The following is a 20,009-nucleotide window of genomic DNA, read 5'->3' as shown; positions in this document are numbered from 1 at the left end:
ACACTGACACAGCGGCGTCCTCCAGCCCAGGAAAGCTGAGCTGCACTCATCTTGATTATCAGCAAAGGCTATGTTGCACCCACCTTGAGTACCATCACGAGCAGTGCAGCACTGAGCAGGAAAGGCCCAAGGCAACTGAGGAACCAGCCCAGCCAGAGAACTGCACGGCTGAGTCCCATGGCACGCATCGTGTCGCGAAGTCGTGTTTCCTTCTCACGTACCACGGCCTTCACCGTCAGCGCCACAGAGTAGATCCAAGACAATGTCAGGAAGAGAGGCAGTGACCGGCTTAAGACACGCAAGAACCTGGGGTGTGGGGCACAGGTATAGTCAAGGACCCTGCACAGCCCCCTACCCACACATCTGACATGACCCATTAATCCTGCAATTTCAAGAATTTCAACCAGCTATGTCCCCTATGCCTTAGAACTCAGATCCTAGGGACTGGGAAGGTGGCTCAGTGATAGAGCGCTTGCCTGGCATGCATAAGGTCCTAGGTTCAATTCCTCAACACCACACCGCATAAGCAGAAAAAGCTGGAAGTGGTGCTGTGGCTCAAGTGGTAGAGCACTAGCCTTGAGCTGAAGAACTGAAGGACAGCGCTCAGGCCCAGAGTTCAGGCCCCATGACCGACAAAAAACAAAACAAAACAAAACAAAACAATAAACAACAACCAGAACTCAGATTCCCCAGCTCCTAGCTGTAATCACACCTGTAATCACTACTTAGAAAGCTGAGATCTGAGGGTCACAGTGCAAAGCCAGACTGCAAACAAAGCTGAGAGGTAGTTACTTTTAATTAACCACCAAAAAAAGCCAGAAGTGGGACTGAGGCTCAAGTGACAGAGCACCAGCTTTAAACAAAAAAGCTCAGAAACAGTACCCAGGCCCTGAGTTCAAGCCCCAGTACCTGTGCATGCATGCATACACACACACACACACACACACCCATCTCCTCAGATCCAGTCTAGCAGTCCCAGCTCTTAGCACAGGCGGTGTTCTTCCTGCACCTGGACATCCTAGATCCAGACCCTCTGGGATCCCAGAACCTCACTTCTACAGGTCACATGGAGTGTTTCCTCCAAACCAGTGGGAAGCTGGTGAATGCTTGAATGCTCTAAACCAAACTCAGGCCCCACTCCAACCCTGGGACTGGCGGCTAAGAGAGCGGGGAGGGGCCCAGCTCACACGTCATCAACATAGCAGGGATAGGGCATCTGCTGCAAGTAGAGGCCCACCCGGGGCCGGGTGCCACTTAGCACCCGAACAGCTGCACTCTCCAGCAGATCCTGCAGGTACACGAAGCCGCCCCACACATAGCGAAGGTCCATCAGAGGATCTGCAGATGGGCCAGGGTCCCAAAACCTTCAAGGGGGGAAAAGGGGTCAGTTATAGGAGGCCTTGCCCATAACAGCCTTGGCTCTGCCCCTCTGACTCTGCTGTGACTCAGTGGGGTAGAATTTTGTGCCTGGCCAGCCCACCCTTAAGCCCTACTAATACCCATTCCTACCTTATCCACTAGACCTTAGGCTCTGCCCCATCATCCTAGGTCACGCCCTTTACGGATCCCAATTGGTCCATGGTGCCCTTGGCTCCACCTACTAGCCCTTTGTCAGTACTGCCTCGCATACTGGCTGTTGCCAATAGGCTAAACTACCTATCTATGATGATCTTCAATAGGCTGTGCCCTTGGCCCCGCCCACCACGCTCTTGGCCACGCCCACCACGCCTTTGGTCCCACCCTCACTTGTCCATGATCTTATTGGTCCTGGTGACATCATCGATGTCCATGCGAATCTTGACCCGCACGTGGCCAGGGCCCAAGCCTGGAGCTGGCATCTCTGTGGAATTCTGGGAATCTTCGGGTCCCAGAAAGACGATGCCCGCCCAGAGACGACGCTCAGCAAGCAGCTGCAGGGCCCGTGTCACCAGGGCTGCCTCCGAAGGTGCGGCCTCTAGTTTGTCCAGGGATACACACTGGGAAGGCATTGAATCCCAGGGGCTGAAGTGTGCCTGACCTTTGGACCTGCTAGCCAGCCCTCCTGGACCTAAGGCCAAGCTGATGTCCCCTCCCAGTTCATGGCTGGTTGGTTCCTTTTTCACTCCACTAAACAATAGGCTGGCCCCCTCCTCAGGCATCTATGAAACCCAAGATGTCATTCTCCTTGGAGGACAGTTCCCACACTCCTTGTTTTCCGGTATGGCCCCAGGGCAAGACTTATCTTCAAAGTCTGCCATCATCAGGTTGTGTGGCATGTCCCCTTCCTGACAGAGATCCTCAACTGGCCAGCAACCTCACCTCCATCACGCGGCCCAGGGAGCCCACCAGGCGTCCTATGTCAGCATGGGCATCCCGCCAGCTGTAGCCTCCTCTGCTGGGGTCTAGGAAGGATCTGATCGCCTCAGTTCTGTCTAAGCCACCAGATCCTGGCCTTCTCTGCCCTTTATTCTGCAGTTCCAGGAGCCTCTGGGGAATGCATGTGAGGGGGGTGGGTGTCAGATGAGGAGAGGTCTGTGTGAAGCCTCCTTCTTGCCCTAGGACAACCCCCCCCCCAACCCACCTGTAGCATGGCCATATTGTCACTGTTGTTCATGAAGTCAAAGACCTGTGGACCCAGGGCCCCCCAGACCTCCTTGACATCTCTCAGCAGAGCCAGCTCCTCAAAGGTCCGATTCATCTGTGGGGGAGGGAAGGAAGTCAGGAGATTAATCTAGGGGTCCTCTGAGGACCCCTGTACCTCCCTAGCACCTTCTCCTTGCCCCATCTCTGAGCCTTTACATGCTGGTCTCTTTGACATCTGCCACAGTCTGAGGGCCTAGCCCTACCCCACCTATACTGAGGGTATTGGATGAGTTTTGCAATTCCCCTCTTGCCCCCCGTACCAGGCCACCCTCACCTGGGCCATGAGCTGCCGGGTAAAATTTGTGTCAGGTGCAAATAGAATTTTCCCGTGGATCAGTGGCTTCAGACGTCTCCAGAGCAGGTGAGAGAGTGGGTGGTCATCCAGGACCCCCATCAGCTTAGAGCAGTCAGGGCCTGGCGTGGAGGTATCATGAGGCTCTACCCCACATCCTTCACCCACTTTCCAAATGGGGAAACTGAGGTCAGTTACTCACTCAGGCCATCAACCATCAGGGGTGATCCAGGCTCCGGCCCTACCAATTCCTTGATTTGGCTGGCTTCATACCAGTTGAGGGAGAGACCACCTGGGCTGCTGGGCCCCTTGGCACTGCAGAAGGCTTCTGATACCAGCTGCAGAGGGCTCCTGGTCCCCTGGGGTCTCCGCAGTAAAGCCTGGAGCTCTACCAAGCTGGGCAGGGCCAGGAGCTAAAAAGAGGTCACCAGAGGGTACTGGCAACCTTTCCTCCATACCATCCCACTTCCTAGCCTTAAACCAGGGCAAGGAACCAGCTAGAAGCACCTCTCCCTGTCACCATCCCAACTGGGCAGTCTGCCCTTATTGCTTCCTGGCTGGAAATGTGATGGGGGTGGGGGGTGGGGGGATGGGAGTGGGGGTGGGGGGCCTCACCTCCTGGGTTAGGTTCTCAGCAGCTTCGACAAAGCCGCTCACAGTTTCCTGGGTTTGGCCCAGAGCTGCCAACAAAGATTCCTGTGGGGAGACAAAAAAGAGCAACAAAGCTGGGCGCTGGTGGCTCACGCCTGTAATCCTAGCTACTCAGGAGGCTGAGATCTGAGGATCGCGGTTCAAAGCCAACCCGGGCAGGAGAGACCGTGAGACTCCTATCTCCAATAAACCACTAGAAAACCAGAAGTGGCACTGTAGCTCAAGTGGTAGAGCGCTCGCCTTGAGCTGAAGAGCTGAGGGACAGCGCCCAGGCCCAGAGTTCGAGCCCCACGGCCGACCAAAAAAAAAAAAAAAAAAAAGAGCAACAAGTAGCCAGACAGGCACAGGTGGCCTGTAATCCTAGCTGCTCAGCAGGCTGAGATCAGAGGACCAAAGTTTGCAACCAGCCTAGGCAGAAAAGTCTTTTGAGACTCATCTCCAATTAACCACCAAAAAGCTGGAAGTAAAGCAGTGGCTCAAGTGGTAGAGTGTTAGCTGGGAGTGAAAAAGTTAAGGGACAAGCCAGGCACTGGTGGCTCACACCTGTAATCCTTGCTACTCAGGAGGCTGAGATCTAAGGGTCACAGTTCAAAGCCAGCAGGAAAGTCCGTGAGCCTCTTATCTCCAATAAACCACTAAAACCGGGAGTGGTGCTATGGCTCAAGCATAGAGCACTAGCCTTGAGCTGAAGAGCACAGAGACAGCACCCAAGCCCAGAGTTCAAGCCCCACGACTGACCAAAAAAAAAAAAAAGTTAAGGGACAGCACCCAGGCACCTGGAGTTCAAGCCCCAACACTGAAATAAAAAAAAAAAAAAAAAGGCAAACAATTAACTTGATGCCAAGTTGACCAAGTGTGCAGACAATCATTCCCATCTTACAAACAAGGAAACTGAGGCTTTGAGAAGTGCAAAGACTTACTCCATTTCTTGACCACCATGCATTCCCTGTCTGAGTACAAACAGGGCCAAGGGCATGAGTCCACATGCCAGGAACAGCTCTGGAGACTGAAATCAGACCCTAGGATGAAGAGATTCTGGGTCTTCCTGCAAGATTACTTCCCTCCCCCAGCCTTGTCTCACCCCTTGTGACAGCATCCCCAGAAACTCCGTGGCCAGGGAAGGTTGTTCCTGACGTGGGTCACTGTGTTGGGGCCAAGCTGGAAGAAGAAGGCACAGAAACACAAGGCCAGGTGAACCTTGGGTGACAACCCCTGCCTGTACCCATTTCACAGTCAGGAAAGTTGAGGCTCAAGAGTTTCCCAGCTCCCTCACTTTTATTTCCAGCACTCTTCAGCAATGGCATCAGCTTCCCTAGAGCAGTCAGTGTCCTGTGGGCATTGGGGCTCCCCAGCACGGTGTGGGCATCAGCTAAAAGCCGAGAGATTCTGAATACAAGAGAGAGGGTACGATGTAGGGACTCTGGGGCAGGACCTCTCATAAGCCCAGATCCCACTGGCCTGGCTGCCCCAACTGCTGTGACTCACAAGGAGTCCTTGAAGTTGCTAAGGAGTCCAGGCTTCTCTCCAGGGGTCAGCCTGGAGAAGCAGGAGTTGTTCACATTGCAAATAAGACCTTGGAGCCACGGCAGGGTGCCCGCTGATGGCAGAGGCTTGTTGGGGAAGTGGCCTGTGTAAAGATACCAGGTCGGCAATGGGTTCCCAATGACTGCACACCTCTAGTGCCGAAGTGAGTGCCAGAGTCAGGCACCGGCTGTCGCTCATGTACCTGATGGGGGGGGGGGGGAAGGCTTACATTCATGGTGCTCCAGTGGTGGGTGGGAATGACGGACGGCCACCAAGATGAAGAAGAGGAAGAGAGGCCAGAGTAATTCCACCAGGAGCTGGATCTGGGGAGAACACAGGCAGGAGATCTCAGTGGTCGTGGGGCACCCCTGCACCCTAACCTGAACACCCTGGCATTACCGGTTGTCTCCTGCGATACATGAAATTCTTCCAAAGCAGCAACATTAGCTGTGTCCAGAAGGCCATGGTGACCCTGGACGGTGAACAGGATAGAAGGGTCAGGACAAGGGTCGGGCTGAAGTCATGCTGCGTGACTTGGAACAACTGCCTGCTACTTTCTGCACATCATCCCTCTCTCCCGCCCCCACCCCGCAGGGCTCTGGGAAGCTCCTTAAGCATTTGAGATGGGAAAATTCTTCAGATGGGGTAAACCAATGGGAAACCCGCCCGCAGCCGTCCACGAAGCTGATTGGTTGTCAGGGCTGTCGATCTCTGCAGGGCCTCCTTAGGCTGAGCTCTAGAAGCCGGTCCTCTAGTACTTAGGGGGCGGAGCCTCGGCTTAGGGCTCCACCCAAGCCCACCCAGAGCCTCCCGCCGACCTCGGCCCACAGCCTCTGGTCTGATGCGGGAAGGATTCTCTTCGCCCCACTGTCCCACAATGACAAGAACAAAGAATAAGTACTGTGCTGAACGTGTCTTACGCCAGGCCAGCAGAACCACAGTGCCGCTTCGTGTTACACAAGTGGAAACTGAAGCTCAAGAAGGGATAAACCGCCCGGCGCCGGTGGCTCACGCCTGTCATCCTAGCTACTCAGGAGGCTGAGATCTGAGGATCGCGGTTCAAAGCCAGCCCGGGCAGGAAAGTCCATGAGACTCTTATCTCCATTTAACCACCAGAAAACCAGAAGTGGCGCTGTGGCTCAAGTGGTAGAGCGCTCGCCTTGAGCTGAAGAGCTGAGGGACAGCGCCCAGGCCCAGAGTTCAAGCCCCACAACCGACAAAAAAAGAAGGGATAAACCACTTGAGTCAGGCCTGTAATCCTAGCTATTTAGGCTCCAGGCTCGAAGTGGAGCAGGAGAGTCTGTGAGATTTCTTATCTCCACCTAACCTCCAAAATGGAACTGGGGCTCAAGTGATACAGCGCCAACTTTTGGGGGGTAGGGTAGGGAGGATGATAACGAATGGACAGCACCTAGGCCCTGAGTTCAAGCCCCAGCACTGACATAAAGACCAGAAGACAAAAAACAGAAAGGGACAAGGAACCAAAGGAGGAGGCAAAGCCCCAGCTGGAACCAGCAATTCCTGACTCACTTTCTTGGGACTCCCTAACTCTAGCTTAATTTAGTGTACAAGTGGGGAAATTGAGGCTCCCAGAGGAGCAGAAAGTTGCCAAAGATCAACGAACCTGGCCTAAAGGCCAGAAATCTTTTAGGAATGGGGAAACGCCCGCATTTGTAAAATGAGAGGCGACTCAGGGCTGTGCTAGCCCGGAGGCTCTGCGGGCGGATGCTGGCCAAGGCCCTTGTAAGTGACCAGAGTTCATCCCCCTCCCCTCCTAGAATAACTGCTTCAGTCAACCGACCCCCTAATACTCACAGGAAGGACTAGAAGAACCAATGAGAGTCAGCACCCCTAGTTCCTAGGGAATCTGCCGCCTAACATCCCCCAAACTCCCATTCCCGCGGTTCTCGAGTCTTGAGGCTTCTTCCTTCTCTGGGTCCATCTCACCGTTCCAGACCCCCCTCCTCCCTGGGGCTCTGGCCACCTCCCTGTCCCACGGCAGCCAGGCACGCGGCCCCTTTAAGAAGAGCCCCAGCCGGGAACGACGCCTCTGCGGCTGACCCCTCTTCTCCTCCCGGTGCCGGCAGCCGCGCCTAGCTCCGCTCCGCCCCCGACCGCGACTATTGGCCGCTATAACCGTCACTCACAAACCGGCGCCTTTGGCACCTCGCGACCGATAAGGAGGCGGGACTACAGCCCAGCGCGGTGAGCCGGGTTTCTTAAAGAGATAGCAGGCCTTCTGCTGCATCACCTTGAGGTGGCAGCTTGCCCAGTTGTCCCGAGGGAGACCGTCCTCAGGACACGCCCGGCGGATTGCACTGCGGGGAGGAGGGCTAGCGGTCTCCCCACGCTGACCAGCCGTCTGCAATACTGCAAGGTCCTGTTGTGGGAGACCCTTCTGTCCCGTGTTCCCTGGGGACGGGGGTTCCAGCCTGCCTGCGGCTCCAGCTGCAAAATGGACGCTAGAAGGAAGTCATCAGTATTGCACTCTCCTCTGCCCTTCATTTGTGGGGTCCTGCAGTGGCCCAGGTGATGGCAGAAGAGCGGTTACTTCAATTTTTCTTTTTGTCAGTCCTGGGGCTTGAACTCAGGGCCTGGGTGCTTTCCTTGAGCTCTTTTTGCTTAAGGCTGGTGCTCTACCTCCTAAGCCACTTCTGGCCTTTTTTGAATAGTTTATTGACGATAAAGGTCTCAAGGACTTCTCTGCCTGGGCTGCCTTTGAACCACGATCTTCAGATTTTAGGATTATGAGCATGAGCCACTGGCACCTGGCTTATTTGTTGTTGCTGCTGGTTGTGGGGCTTGAACTCAGTGCCTGAGCGCTGTCCCTGAGCTTTTTTGCTCAAGGCTAGTGCTCTACCACTTTGAGCCATAACTCCACTTCTGGTTTTCTGCTGGCTACTTGGAGATAAGAATCTCAGACTTTACAGCTCAGGATGGCTTTGAACCAGGATCTTCAGAGCTCAACCTCCTGAGTAGCTAGGCTGATTTTTTTTTTGGGGGGGGGCAGTCGTGGGGCTTGAACTCTGGGCCTGGGTGCTGCCCCTCAGCTCTTCAGGTCAAAGTGAGAGCTCTACCACTTGAGCCACAGTGCTACTTCTAGTTTTCTGGTGGTTAATTGGAGATGAGTCTCATGGACTTTCCTACCTGGGCTGGCTTTGAACTGCGATTCTCAGATCTCAGCCTCCTGAGTAACTAGGATTGCAGGCATGAGCCACCAGCGCCCAGCTAGCTAGGTTGATACTTTAATTTTTGGTACCTGTACAGGGGCTTGATCTCAGGACCTGGACATTGTCCCTGAACCTTTTCAGCGGGATGGTACTCTACCACATCTTCACTTCCAGGGTTTTTGATGGTTAATAAAGTTTCCCAGGTTTTCATGTCTGGGCTGGCTTTGAACTACAATCCTCACTTCTCAACCTCTTGAGTAGCTAGGATTACAGGTGTGAGCCATCATGCCCGGCAGTTACCTTGATTTTGAGGGGAAACCTTCCCTGCTCCGGAAAATTGATGTATTTCACAAGCTCATGATAGGGATGAAGGGAAGGTGGATCGATCCAAAGCTCCAAAGGCTCTGGGAAGGGGAAGAGCTGGGAAGGGCACTGCTCTATGGAGGTAAGGGGTGGGCTTTTGGCATGGGAGCTCTGAGAATGTATAGTTGGACTGGGAGGGATCTCCAGGCTTGGAGAATAGCCTGGAGGCAGCGCTGTAGGAATGGGCAGAACTGGCACCCACAGATCCCAGTGAAACTCAGCCTCTGCCTCTACTCAAGTCTTGGCTTTTCAAGTCATTGGTTCCACTCATGACCTCAGGGCCTTGGGCTTGGGTTTTACTTCCCTCGCCCAAGGTTGCTGGGAAGGTCTCCCAGGCCCCCAGCCACCACCACTAGGGTGGTCTAGGACTCCTGCTGTCTCAGACACAACTTTTATTTAAAAAATGGAGGTTTTTATTGCTTTTGGTCCACACTCAGTATTTCACATTATCTGAAAAGTCCAAGGGCCCCTGGGCTGGGGTGGGGTTGGGGGGGAGCAGATTGAGCAGGAAGGGCAGAGTGGAGCTGGTTAGACTCAGAACAGGAAGATCCGAGGGGCCCAAGGAGGCACTTGTGAGACGCTCTGCATGCTTTAAAACATTCAGAACTCTAGGCTGTTGGGAATGGTCAGGGATGTCCATAGGAGATTCCTAGGGGAACCCAATCCTTAAGAGGCCTACGATATTTCGGACTTCCTCCCAACTTCCAGAGGGGTCAACTATCCAGCATCCCTCTCTATTAACCTTATGAAAGAAAGGAAAAGGAAGAAAGGAAGGAAGGAAGGAGAAAGAGAGGGAGGAAGGGAGGAAGGAAGGAAGGGAGGGAGGAAGGAAGGGAGGGAGGAAGGAAGGAGAAACTGGGCACTTGTGGCTCACGCCTATAATCCTAGCTACTCAGGAAGCTCAGATCTGAGGATCCTAGCTCAAAGCCAGCCAGCAAGGAAATCCTGCGAAACTCTTTCATCTCCAATTAACTATAAAATAGCCAAAAGTAGAGCTGTGACTCAAGTGGTAGAGTGCAAGCCTTAAGCAGAAAACGTTCAGAGACAGAACCCAGTCTTTGAGTTCAAACCTCAATATTGGCAGAAAAACTAAAACAACACACACACACACACACACACACACACACACACACACACACACACACACACACACACACACACACACACACACACACACACACACACACACACACACACACACACACACACAGAGTTTCCTTTCCTTAAAACTACCTTGAAACTTCTGCCCAATAGAAACCACAAGTTGATCAAGAGAAGTTGTTCAAGAGAGGAAGAAACAGGAAGTCATTTGAGGGCTGGTCCCTAACTGGCTCTCACTGTCTTAGAGCCTTCTGGGAAATTTGCTGCCAGGTAACATGCCCCACCCATGGACCCCTCACGTCTACCCAGGGCTCAGTCCTGCAAAGGAAGTCCTGTCAGAATGGGTCAAAGCAGCCCCAATCACCCACAGACCCTCCACGGGTGCTACTAAATGTTTAAAAAAGAATGAGAAAAGGGAAAGCTAAACCCATAAAAACCCCAAGCCCCAGACAGGGTACTGCAATGGGAAGTTGGCATTCTGGGGTGCTTCAGTAGCCGGCCTCCTCCTGGTAGTAGGGTACATATTCTGAGGCCTCCCTGGGGTAGTCATTGGCACCAGGTGGAGCGCCATCTGCCGCAGAGCCTTGTGGGCAATACTTGGGATCGTATATCTGGCGGCCCAGACCAAAGACCTGGCCACTCTGATTGGCACCCTGTGTGTAACCCATCTGCAGGGACATGGAGGAGTTGTCACACTTGTCTGTCCCCAGCTTGGTGTCATAGATGTGTCGCCGGGTCCCCGGAGCCGTCATGCCCACCTGGAGGAGAGGAAAGAGAAGGTGTCAGATGTTCCCATGCCAATCCCAACCCACACTACTTGGCACCCAAAGCCAAGCTGGACTCCCTTCTGTAATTATGAAAAGTGGATCTTTTTTTTTTTCCTTTTTGGTTGGTAGTGGGGCTTGAACTTCCTGAGCTCTTTTGCTGAAGGTTAGCAGCTATCGCTTAAAAGCCACAGCTCAACTTCTGATTTTTTGAGTGATTAATTGGAAATCAGAGCCTCTTATCTCCAATACATTGCTCAGAAAACCGGAAGTGACACTGGCTCAAGTGGTAGAGTACTTGCTTGCCTTGAGCTGAAGGGCTGAGGGACAGTGCCCAGGCCCAGAGTTCAAGCCCCACAACCGACCAAAAAAAAAAAAAAAAGACTCTCCTGCCTGGGCCGGCTTTGAACTACAATCCTCAGATCTCAGCCTCCTGAGTAGCTAGGATTACAGTGAGCCACTGGCACCTGGCTGAGTAGATCTTTGTTACAGATAGCTCCTCTGTCTGATTCCATCATGACCACTTAAAACCAGGAATGTTAGTCCAGGAAAGCCCATGAAACTCTTCTCTCCAATTAACCAGAAAAAAGCCAGAAGTGCAGCTCTGGCTCAAGTGGTAGATTGCCAGACTTGGGGGAGGGGGGGGGGGGACTAAGGAATAGTGCCCAAGCCCTGAGTTCAAGCCCCAGTACTAACAAAAAAAAACAAAAAACCAAAGAACAACAAGAACAAAAAAAATCAGCAACGTTCTACTTTTCCCTTGGCAGCCAGGAGGCTCCTCTTAGGGATCTGAGGGTTTGAAAATCATCAATGGGATATATAGCTTCAACTTGGCAAAAAGCATGAGAACTGGAAACGATCAGAACTGAGTGGAAACTCAGTCCCACTGGAGAGTTCGCACTATGCCGAACAGTAGAAACAGCAGTGGCAGCAGGGCATTGGGGAGGTGGGGGTCGGGGGAGGGGGCCCACCTGACTGGCACATTTGTTCGTGCCCATCTGAAGGCTGATCGTGGAGTGGTCCATAGGGGGCAGGATGTGGTTCTTGGGGTCGTAGAGATGCCGCCTGGTGCCATAGGCTGTCATACCGGACTGGCTGGCACATTTGTTGGTGCCCATCTATGGGAAGGCAGGCAAGAGATCAAGCTGCTCCCCTTCCAGGCTCCCACAGATTCTCCTCAGAAGCTGGAGGGGGGCCCACAGGGCTGAGCAGGACACGAATCACATAAGAACCCTGGGATCCAAGCACAGGGCTTGGCACCCACCTGCAGCCCAATGACACACTGGCCGGCCTTCATGGTGGCATCATCGAAGTTCCGCTGCTGCTTCTCCGAGTACTTGACCCCGATGTCCACGCCACTCTGCAGCCCTTTTGTCTTAGCCTGGGAGAGGACAGGGGAGCCAGAGGGGCTGAGAGAGCCAGGTAGAGCAACTAGAGCCCTTCATCCTTCCCAGACTGCACAACCCAGAAATTTTTCTTTCTTTTTGTTGGTCCTAGGGCTTGAACTCTGGGCCTACTCACTGTCTCTGAGCTTTTGTGCTTAAGACTAGTGCTCTACCCTTTGAGCCACAGCTTCATCTGGCTTTGTTCAAGCCCTAGGACTGACACAAAATGAAGAGCCTCAACCCAGGAAGCGGAGATCTGAGGCGCCATGTTCAAAGCCAGTGAGGACAGGAAGTCTCTTATCTCACATTAACCAGCAAAAAAAAACCTGGAAGTGGAGCTGTAGCTTAAGTAAAAATGAAAAAAGCCAGATGAAAAAGTGCCCAGGCTCTGAGCTCAAGCCTTAGTACTGGCACAAAGAGAGAGAGAAAAGAGGGGGAGGAGAGAGAGATTATACCACATCAACATTTCCCTTGCTGTGAGACTCCAGGCTGGCTGCCTTCCCTCTCTGGGCCTTACCTTCCCTGCCAGTGCGAGAAGCGACACCTGAACCTGTGTCATGTTCCCACTCTCGAACAAGTCGTTAGCCTCAAACAGGTCCACAGGGTTCATGCCGTAGTTGACCATGGCCTTGATGAAGTTGGAGAGGTTTTCTAGCTGGGAGAAGGAAGAGAAAGGGCAGAGAGGGGATCTCAGTTACCGGACTGCCCAGCTGGGTCCCCAGTCCTGTCCTCTACCCGCCAGCCCCTCACCTGGTGCCAGTTCTGCATGGAGCGGTTGATCTTGGAGACCGAGCCCGGCTGCAGCTTGTTCATGAGTCTGGGATGGAGGGTGGGGGTGGAGCAAGATAGAAAGCTCCATTAGTGTCCACAGAACCCAGGGACCAGGGTTCCCAGCTCGGCCAAGTTCATACCTGCCCAGGGAAACCTACTGCTTTGCCTAGTTTCTGTGTATCAATTTTTTTTGGGGGGGTCCGGTCGTGGGGCCTGAACTCTGGGCCTGGGCGCTGTCCCTCGGCTCTTCAGCTCAAGGCTAGCGCTCTACCACTTGAGCCCCAGCGCCACTTCCGGCTTTTTTCTTTTTGCTTATGTGGTCCTGAGGAATCAAACCGAGGGCCTCATGCATGCAAGGCAAGCCCTCTACCACTGAGCCACCTTCCCAGCCCTACCAATATTTTTTGTGTGCCGGTCTTGGGGGCTTGAACTCAGGGCCTGGGCAATGTCCTTGAGCTTTTCTGCTCAAGACTAGCACTTTACCACTTGAGCCACAGCTCCACTTCTGACTTCTTGTTAGATTAGTGGAGATAGGAGTCTCATAGATTTTCCTGCCAGACCTGGCTTTGAACCAGATCTCAGTCTCCTGAGTAGCTAGAATTACAGGCATGAGCCACCGACGCACAAGCATTTTTTAATGTGCAAGACTACAGAATATCTGAATCACAGCTTAATAGCGTGCACAAGGAAAGTCCACTGGAAGCATTGTCAGTTCTCCAATGAAACAGAAGCAGAATGAAGGGTGCTCATTGCTAGGCGTCCTAGACGAAGCAATAAGACAAGAAAAAGGAAAGAACTAAAAAAAAAAAAAAGATGTCATACTATTAAGTAAGAAGCAAGCAAACTTCTGCATTGGGGTCTGCCTGCTGAATTGTATTGTGTCAGTGATCCATAAAAGAGGTGAACACATTGGAGTGTGAAATACTTTGTGCCAAGTAGACACAGTGTCAGGGAGAGAGAGGGAAAGAGAGAGGGAGGGGGGAGAAAGAGAAAAACAGAGAGAGAAAGAGGGAGGGGGGAGAGAGAGAGAGAGAGAGAGAGAGACAGAGAGAGAGAGAGAGAGAGAAAGGGGGGTCGGTAGCTACAAGGAAAGACATCAGGATCAGGGCCAGGTACTGGTGGGTTGGTCACACCTGTAATCCTAATCTTAGCTACTCAGGAGGCTGATAACTGAGGATCATGGTTTAAAGCCAGCCTCCAATTAACCAGTAGAAAACCAAAAGTGGTAGAGACTGGTGAAAAAAAGGAAGAAAAGCTGGAAGGAAGGAAAGAAGGAAGGAAGGAAGGAGAGTAGGGGGAGGGAGAGAGGGAGGAAGAGAAAGGCCAAAAAGGAGAAAATGAAAATGAAAGAGAAGGACAGAAGGAATGTAGAAAGGAAGGAAGCAGAGAGGCTGGGAAGGTGGCTCAGTGGTAGAGTGCTTGCCTTGCATGCATGAGGCCCTGGGTTCAATTCCTCAGCACCACATAAGCAGAAAAAGCTGGCAGTGGCGCTATGGCTCAAGTGGTAGAGCGCTAGCCTTGAGCTGAAGAGCTGAGGGACAGCGCCCAGGCCCAGAGTTCAAGCCCCACAACCGACAAAATAAAAAAAAGGGGGAAGGAACGGAGAAAATAAGAGACAGATGAGAAAGAGAGAGAGAAAGAGAGAGCTAGCACTCACGTGCACAAGATCACCCCGTCCTTCAGACCCTTCTGGAAGTCGGGGCCAATGGAGAGGCCCGTGAGCCCTTCGATCCAGCTGCGGAGCTCAGCCTCCTTCTGGGGGTCATATTTGGACAGGAGCTGAGAAGCAAGAGGCACAGGGCTGAGTGGAGAGGAGAATGACCGCTCTGACGGCGTGAGGCCTGGCTGCATCTGACCCTGCCGTACCCCCCCTTGGGATGTCATAGGTGACATCTTGTCACCTCGGTGGCATTCTGTTGGGACAGCAATGGCATTTAGTACATTCACAATGTTGTGCAACCACTACTTCAATCCATTCCAGAACATTCCATCACCTCAAAGAAAGTTCATTCCTTTTTTTTTTTTGGTTGGTTGTGGGGCTTGAACTCTGGGCCTGGGCGCTGTCCCTCAGCTCTTCAGCTCAAGACTAGTGAGTGCTCTTCCACTTGAGCCACAGCACCACTTCTGGTTTTCTAGTGGTTTATTGGAGATAAAGAGTCTCATGGACTTTCCTGCCCAGGCTGACATTGAACCGCAGTCCTCAGATCTCAGCCTCCTGAGTAGCTAAGATTACAGGAGTGAGCCACCGGCACCCGGCTAAGAAGTTTATTCCTATGAGTAGTCACCTAGCCTCTCTGCAAACCCCCACCCCCAAGTCCACTTCTAGTCTCTATATGTGCCTGTTCTGGAAGTTTCCTCTCAAAGGAGCCACATACTATGGGGCCTTTTGTGTCCACTTCTCTCAATGAGCACCATGTCCTTAAGGTCCCTTCAAACCATAGCTGAGTCTCATCCTGTTCATGGTTGCATGACATTTCCGTGTGTGGACCATGTTAGACATCCATTTACACATCCATGGATACTTAGGTTGTTCCCGTTTGCTGTCATGAATGTTATGTTAAGATGCAGGGAGCCGGGTGCTGGTGGCTCACGCCTGTAATCCTAGCTACTCAGGAGGCTGAGATCTGAGGATCGCGGTTCAAAGCCAGCTCGGGCAGGAAAGACCGTGAGACTCTGATCTCCAATAAACCACCAGAAAACCGGAAGTGGTGCTGTAGCTCAAGTGGTAGAGCACTAGCCTTGAGCTGAAGAGCTGAGGACAGAGCCCAGGCCCAGAGTTCAAGCCCCACGACCGACAAAAAAAAAAAAAAAAAAAAAGATGCAGGTGATGTATGCAGGTCTCCTTTGCCCATCTGTATTCAACCTCTGGAACTGCAGGTCAGGGGTGATTCTATTGTTCTATTGAGGAACTGAACTTCTGTTTCTGGAACTGGCCACACTGGTTTCTGCCACAGGGCTTTTGCACAGACTGTCTCTACCAACTTCAATGTGACTTAATCCCACCCTTCCCTAAATACCCTGGCTGTGAAATTTCTCTGCCACTATGTGGTGGGTGTCCTTGTTCATGGCTCTACTCCCCCATGACATCTGCTGTCAGTTCAGGGAAGGCTCAAGGTCAAGCCAGGCACTGGTAGACATGCTGTAATCCTAGCTACTTAGGAAACAGATCTGAGGATTGTGGTTCAAAACCAGCCCAGATAGGAAAGTCCATGAGACTCTTATCTCCAATAAATTGCAAAAACGCCAGAAGTGGCACTGTGGCTCAAGCGGTAGAGAGTGAGCCTTGAGCAAAAGACCCTCAGGGACAGCCCCTGGCCCTGAATTCAAGCCCCAGGACTGGCACAAAAAAACAAAAGGGCTGAGAAGGTGGCTCAGTGGTAGAGTGCTTGCCTCACAAGCATGAGGCCCTGGGTTTGATTCCTCAGCACCACATAGGTAGAAAAAGCTGGGAGTGGCGCTGTGGCTCAAGTGGTAGAGCGCTTGCCTTGAGCTGAAGAGCTGGGGGACAGCGCCCAGGCTCAGAGATCAGGCCCCATGACTGACACAAAATAAATAAATAAAAATAAAGAAAGAAAAGGAAATAACCAACTGTTTTGTTGCAGGTGTGGCTAAGTTGTTAGATGCTATCTAATGAGTGAAAAGCATCAAGTAGAGTTCGAGTTCCAGTCTCTGATCAAAACAGAAAGAAAAGAAAAGCCAAGAGCAGGTCACTCACACTTAGAATCTTATCTATTCAGGAGGCTGAGATCTGAGGATCATAATTCAAAGCCAGCCTGGGCAGGAAAATCCATGAAATTCTTATCTCCAATTAACCAGCAAAGAAAGCTGGAAGTGGAGTTGTGGCTCAAGTGGTAGAACACTAGCCTTGAGCACAAAAGCTCAAAGACAGTGTCCAGTCCCTGAGTTCAAGGCCCAGGAAACCCCCCCCCCCATACACACATACACACACAAAGCAAGACATGTTCAAGGCCCCTCCAAATGCATGCCTACTTTCCTCAAGCTCACAGCACTTGATCCCTATAGCAAAAGCTGGACTGGCCAGGGCCAGATGCTGGGGGAACCCAGGCAGGTGCACAGGCCTGGCAGTGTTCTGAAGGCAGCTCCCAGGAAGGCAGGAAGAAGCCCATGGCAGGCTTTTGACAAGCTGGACTGTCAGACTCACCGTGGGTCTGCAAACACCATGTCCTCTTTCCTCAGCCCCTCTCTCCCATCTCCTCCCCCAGGGAACAGAAGGACAGAGCTGCTCTTTTTTTAAAAAAAAAAAAAAACCTTGTACTGATCCTAAGGCTTGAACTCAGGGCCTGGATGCTGTCCCTAAGGTTTTTCCACTCAAGGCTAGCACTCTACCATTTGAGCCACAGCTCACTTCTGTGTTGTGGTTGTTTGATGGTTCACTGGAGATAAGAAGCTCAGGGACTTTCCTGCCTGGGCTATATTTCAAATAGGATCCTCAGATCTCAGCCTCCTGAGTAGTTAGTATTACAGGTGTGAGCTACTGTGCACACCAGACTGGCTACAGAAAACTCTGCTGACAGGAACCCATTTGGGTTCCCACCTACAAAGCTGTTGAGGTGAGATTAGAGACATGGGATTAAGGGAGACAAAGGCATGTAGCCACAGCCAGCAAATCTGATCCCTGTCAGAGTCCAGGTTCCCAGGCAGCCCTGCCTGGGTGGCTTTGTCAGGAGGAATGAGAAAGGGCGGGCAGGGCAGGGCGGGCAGGGAAGGGGGGGGTATCACACCCAGGAGCCCACAATGCTGAGCATGAGATGAGGCAATCTGGCCGACTAGGATGCCAGGCGTTCCTGGCTCAGCTGGGCCAAGCCCCTCTAAGGCTCTGGGGACTGTGGGGGAAAGGCCCCGCCCACTGCCTCTCCCGCCCACTGCCTCTCCCTCCCTCTCCCTCCCTCCCTCGCTAGCTCCTCAGCTGCCCACAGCCCAGAGCACATTCCTCCTCCTTCACCACAGACTGCCAGGAATGTGGATGCCTCCCTAGTAAATCGGGACCAGCTGTTCCCAGCAGCCTGGACCCTCAGCTAGGACCACATGGCACAGAGACTCCCAGACAACTGGCCAGGGAGTAAACCCAGGCCCAAGGGTCTAACAGTGAGATCTCTGGATCTGTCCAGAGGGTGATGTGTCCCAACTAGTCTGTGTCCCCGATATATATAGAGACTGCCTATAGTCACCAGAAACCACAGAGTGCTGGTTTGGCCACCTGGAACATCTAGGTTTGGCTGGTTCACTTTTGAGCTGTATGATTCTCTGAGCCAGAGTACCCACCAAGCTCTGTGTGTGTATGTGTGTATGGTTACTGGGACTTGAACTCAGGACCTGGGTGCTGTCCCTTAGCTTTTTTCACTCATGCTGATGAGCCACAGCTCCACACACAGCAATTCTCTCTGCTGTTTGCAGTGGAGACCGAGGTTGCAGGCCAGGTACCTTAAGCGTGCCTGGGCCCGCCATCCTGCCCGCAGCTGTGAAGCCACATTCCCAGGTGTCCAGTGGGTGTGCGTGTGTGCTTGCTCATCCAGCTGAAGGGCCCCAGGCTGGTAGGCCTGCCCTTCCCACCCCCCCCCACCCTTTCCAAGCTGGAATCATAGTTCTCTTCCACACCTTCCCCAAGATGCTTTGCTGTGTGACCCTCCAGAAGTGTCCAGCCCTTTCTGAACCAGACCAGAAGATCTCTGGTGTGATCTTTCCACCTGCCACACCTCAAACCTGTCCTGTTGAGAGGACTTCCTTGCCATCTCTTTTTGAATGTGTATAGAAGGGATCTGAACCGGGGGACCCCCCCACTTCCCCTCACTCTCAGGTGTAAGAGCCCAGGAAATTCCGGGGAGAAGTGGAGGGGGGGCACACCCAGCTCAAAAAGCCACCAACCCCGCCTCTCCCCCACCCTGAACTTGAGTGGACTCAAAAGCGGAAGTGTGGCCCAGGTGATGGGGAGAGGGGGCCCCAGCTCCCCAGCACATTCTTGGGCCTGGAAACCTGGGGTGGGGGAGGTGCGGGGTATCCGAAGGGACCGGGGCCGGGACCGGGGCTGGGACGGGGGCTGGGACCGGGGCCGGGACCGGGAGCGGGGCGGGGTGGAGGAGGGGGCGCCAGGCCCAGGAGCCCCGGACGGTGATCGGATCCCGGTGACTCCGGATGCTGCGAAGATGGGGGGATCCCTCTCCCCACATCTCGTGGCCCCCCTGATTGTCCTGAACCCCTGGACCCCGCAGGTGTCAGCGCGAAGCGAGGCCGCCCTGCCCGGCCGGGGTGCGGCGCCCGTCCGAGCCCCGGGGGCCGGGCCGGGGCGTCGGGCGCCCACTCACCCGGTTCTTGACTTCGGCCGAGAGTCCGTACGACGGCCCCTTGTTGAACTGCGTGGAGCTCATGGCTGGCGGTGCGGCGCTGCGGGGACGGCGCGGGGACGGGACCGGGGCGCGCGGCGGTGCGGCGGTGCGGGGAGCGGGACGGGGACCGCGACGGGGACGGGGCGCGGCGGGAGCCGGCGGGCCGGGGGCGTGGCCGGGCGGGCCGGGGGCGTGGCCCGGAGCACCTCGGGGCGTGGCCGGGCGCCGCCCCCGACGCTGATTGGCTCCGAGCGCAAATGTCCTTATAAGGCCTGGAAGCTCACAAATTCCTGTGGCCGCAGAACTTCCTGAGCCCCCGCTCGGCCGCCCCGACCCCCGCCCGGCGGCGCCTCCCGCGCCCCGGGGCCCGGAGAGGACTTCTTTGGCAACGTTGGGAAACTGAGGCAGGAAGGGTCAGGGGCTCAGGACTGCCTCAGACGTAGTAGTAACCCGCCTGTCCCCTCTCTACCTGCTGGTAACCCACCCCTACAGGGCTCTGCCATGCTTTCTGGGCCTCAGTTTACTCTTCTGCACCACAGTGGGGACCCTGAACCCTTTTGGGGTACGAAGGAGGGTCCCTCTCCGCCACTTAGGAGGCACCTCCCAGTTTGTCCCTTCCTAGGAAATCTGAGGCCTGAGCAAGGTGACAGGGGCTTCTTAAAGGAGGGATGCTATTGAGAGTTGGGGCTTCAGGGGACAAGTAGGAGTTTGCCAGGCCCAAGTAGAATGATAGAACGAAAGGCCTAAACACCTGCGGTAAGCTTGTGGACAGGGCTCAGTGTGGGAATTTAGGGCTGGCCAGAGGGAGTGATGAGGTCAGGAGATGCCCTGGGTTCAATTTCCCAGGACCACAAAAACAGAAAAAGCCAGAGGGGCTGGGAAGGTGGCTCAGTGGTAGAGCGCTTGCCTTGCATGCCTGAGGCCCTGGGTTCGATTCCTCAGCACCACATAAACAAGAAGAAAAAAGCCAGAAGTGGCGCTGTGGCTCAAGTGGTAGAACACTAGCCTTGAGCTGAAGAGCTGAG

General features: G+C 53.7%; 2 protein-coding genes across 3 annotated transcripts in view; both read right to left on the bottom strand.

Moving 5' to 3' along the window:
* Abca7 (ATP binding cassette subfamily A member 7) overlaps positions 1–7,149 on the bottom strand; it is a 28,042-nt gene extending 20,893 nt beyond the window's left edge. Inside the window, exons 1-15 of one of the 2 annotated variants that reach the window (XM_070008391.1) lie at positions 6,905–7,149; positions 5,489–5,561; positions 5,319–5,412; positions 5,051–5,192; positions 4,839–4,951; positions 4,647–4,723; positions 4,486–4,515; positions 3,530–3,610; positions 3,117–3,327; positions 2,897–3,036; positions 2,561–2,677; positions 2,299–2,466; positions 1,747–1,976; positions 1,188–1,364; positions 84–306 (exon numbers count right to left, since the gene is read on the bottom strand). In XM_070008391.1, coding sequence (XP_069864492.1) covers positions 84–306; positions 1,188–1,364; positions 1,747–1,976; positions 2,299–2,466; positions 2,561–2,677; positions 2,897–3,036; positions 3,117–3,327; positions 3,530–3,610; positions 4,486–4,515; positions 4,647–4,723; positions 4,839–4,951; positions 5,051–5,192; positions 5,319–5,412; positions 5,489–5,554 — 1,869 coding nt within the window. In that variant the 5' untranslated portion in view covers positions 5,555–5,561; positions 6,905–7,149. The remainder of the gene's footprint in view (positions 1–83; positions 307–1,187; positions 1,365–1,746; positions 1,977–2,298; positions 2,467–2,560; positions 2,678–2,896; positions 3,037–3,116; positions 3,328–3,529; positions 3,611–4,485; positions 4,516–4,646; positions 4,724–4,838; positions 4,952–5,050; positions 5,193–5,318; positions 5,413–5,488; positions 5,562–6,904) is intronic. The other variant, XM_070008393.1, reaches the window with a different exon arrangement.
* Positions 7,150–9,012: 1,863 nt separating this feature from the next.
* On the bottom strand, positions 9,013–19,119 carry Cnn2 (calponin 2). The gene is made up of 7 exons (XM_070008596.1): positions 18,964–19,119; positions 14,301–14,422; positions 12,623–12,689; positions 12,390–12,527; positions 11,752–11,868; positions 11,459–11,605; positions 9,013–10,481 (listed from the first exon to the last, which is right to left on the bottom strand). Exons 1-7 carry the CDS (start codon positions 19,024–19,026, stop codon positions 10,212–10,214), a joined length of 924 nt encoding a protein of 307 aa, XP_069864697.1. The 5' UTR covers positions 19,027–19,119; the 3' UTR covers positions 9,013–10,211.
* Positions 19,120–20,009: the final 890 nt, after the last annotated feature.

This window comes from Dipodomys merriami, unplaced genomic scaffold, assembly GCF_024711535.1.
Source record: "Dipodomys merriami isolate MVZ:Mamm:240054 unplaced genomic scaffold, mDipMer1.0.p SCAF_70, whole genome shotgun sequence".
Classification (NCBI taxonomy): Eukaryota; Metazoa; Chordata; class Mammalia; order Rodentia; family Heteromyidae; genus Dipodomys; species Dipodomys merriami.
Note: the sequence above shows the minus strand (reverse complement) of the source record. Positions and strands in the feature narration are given on the sequence as shown.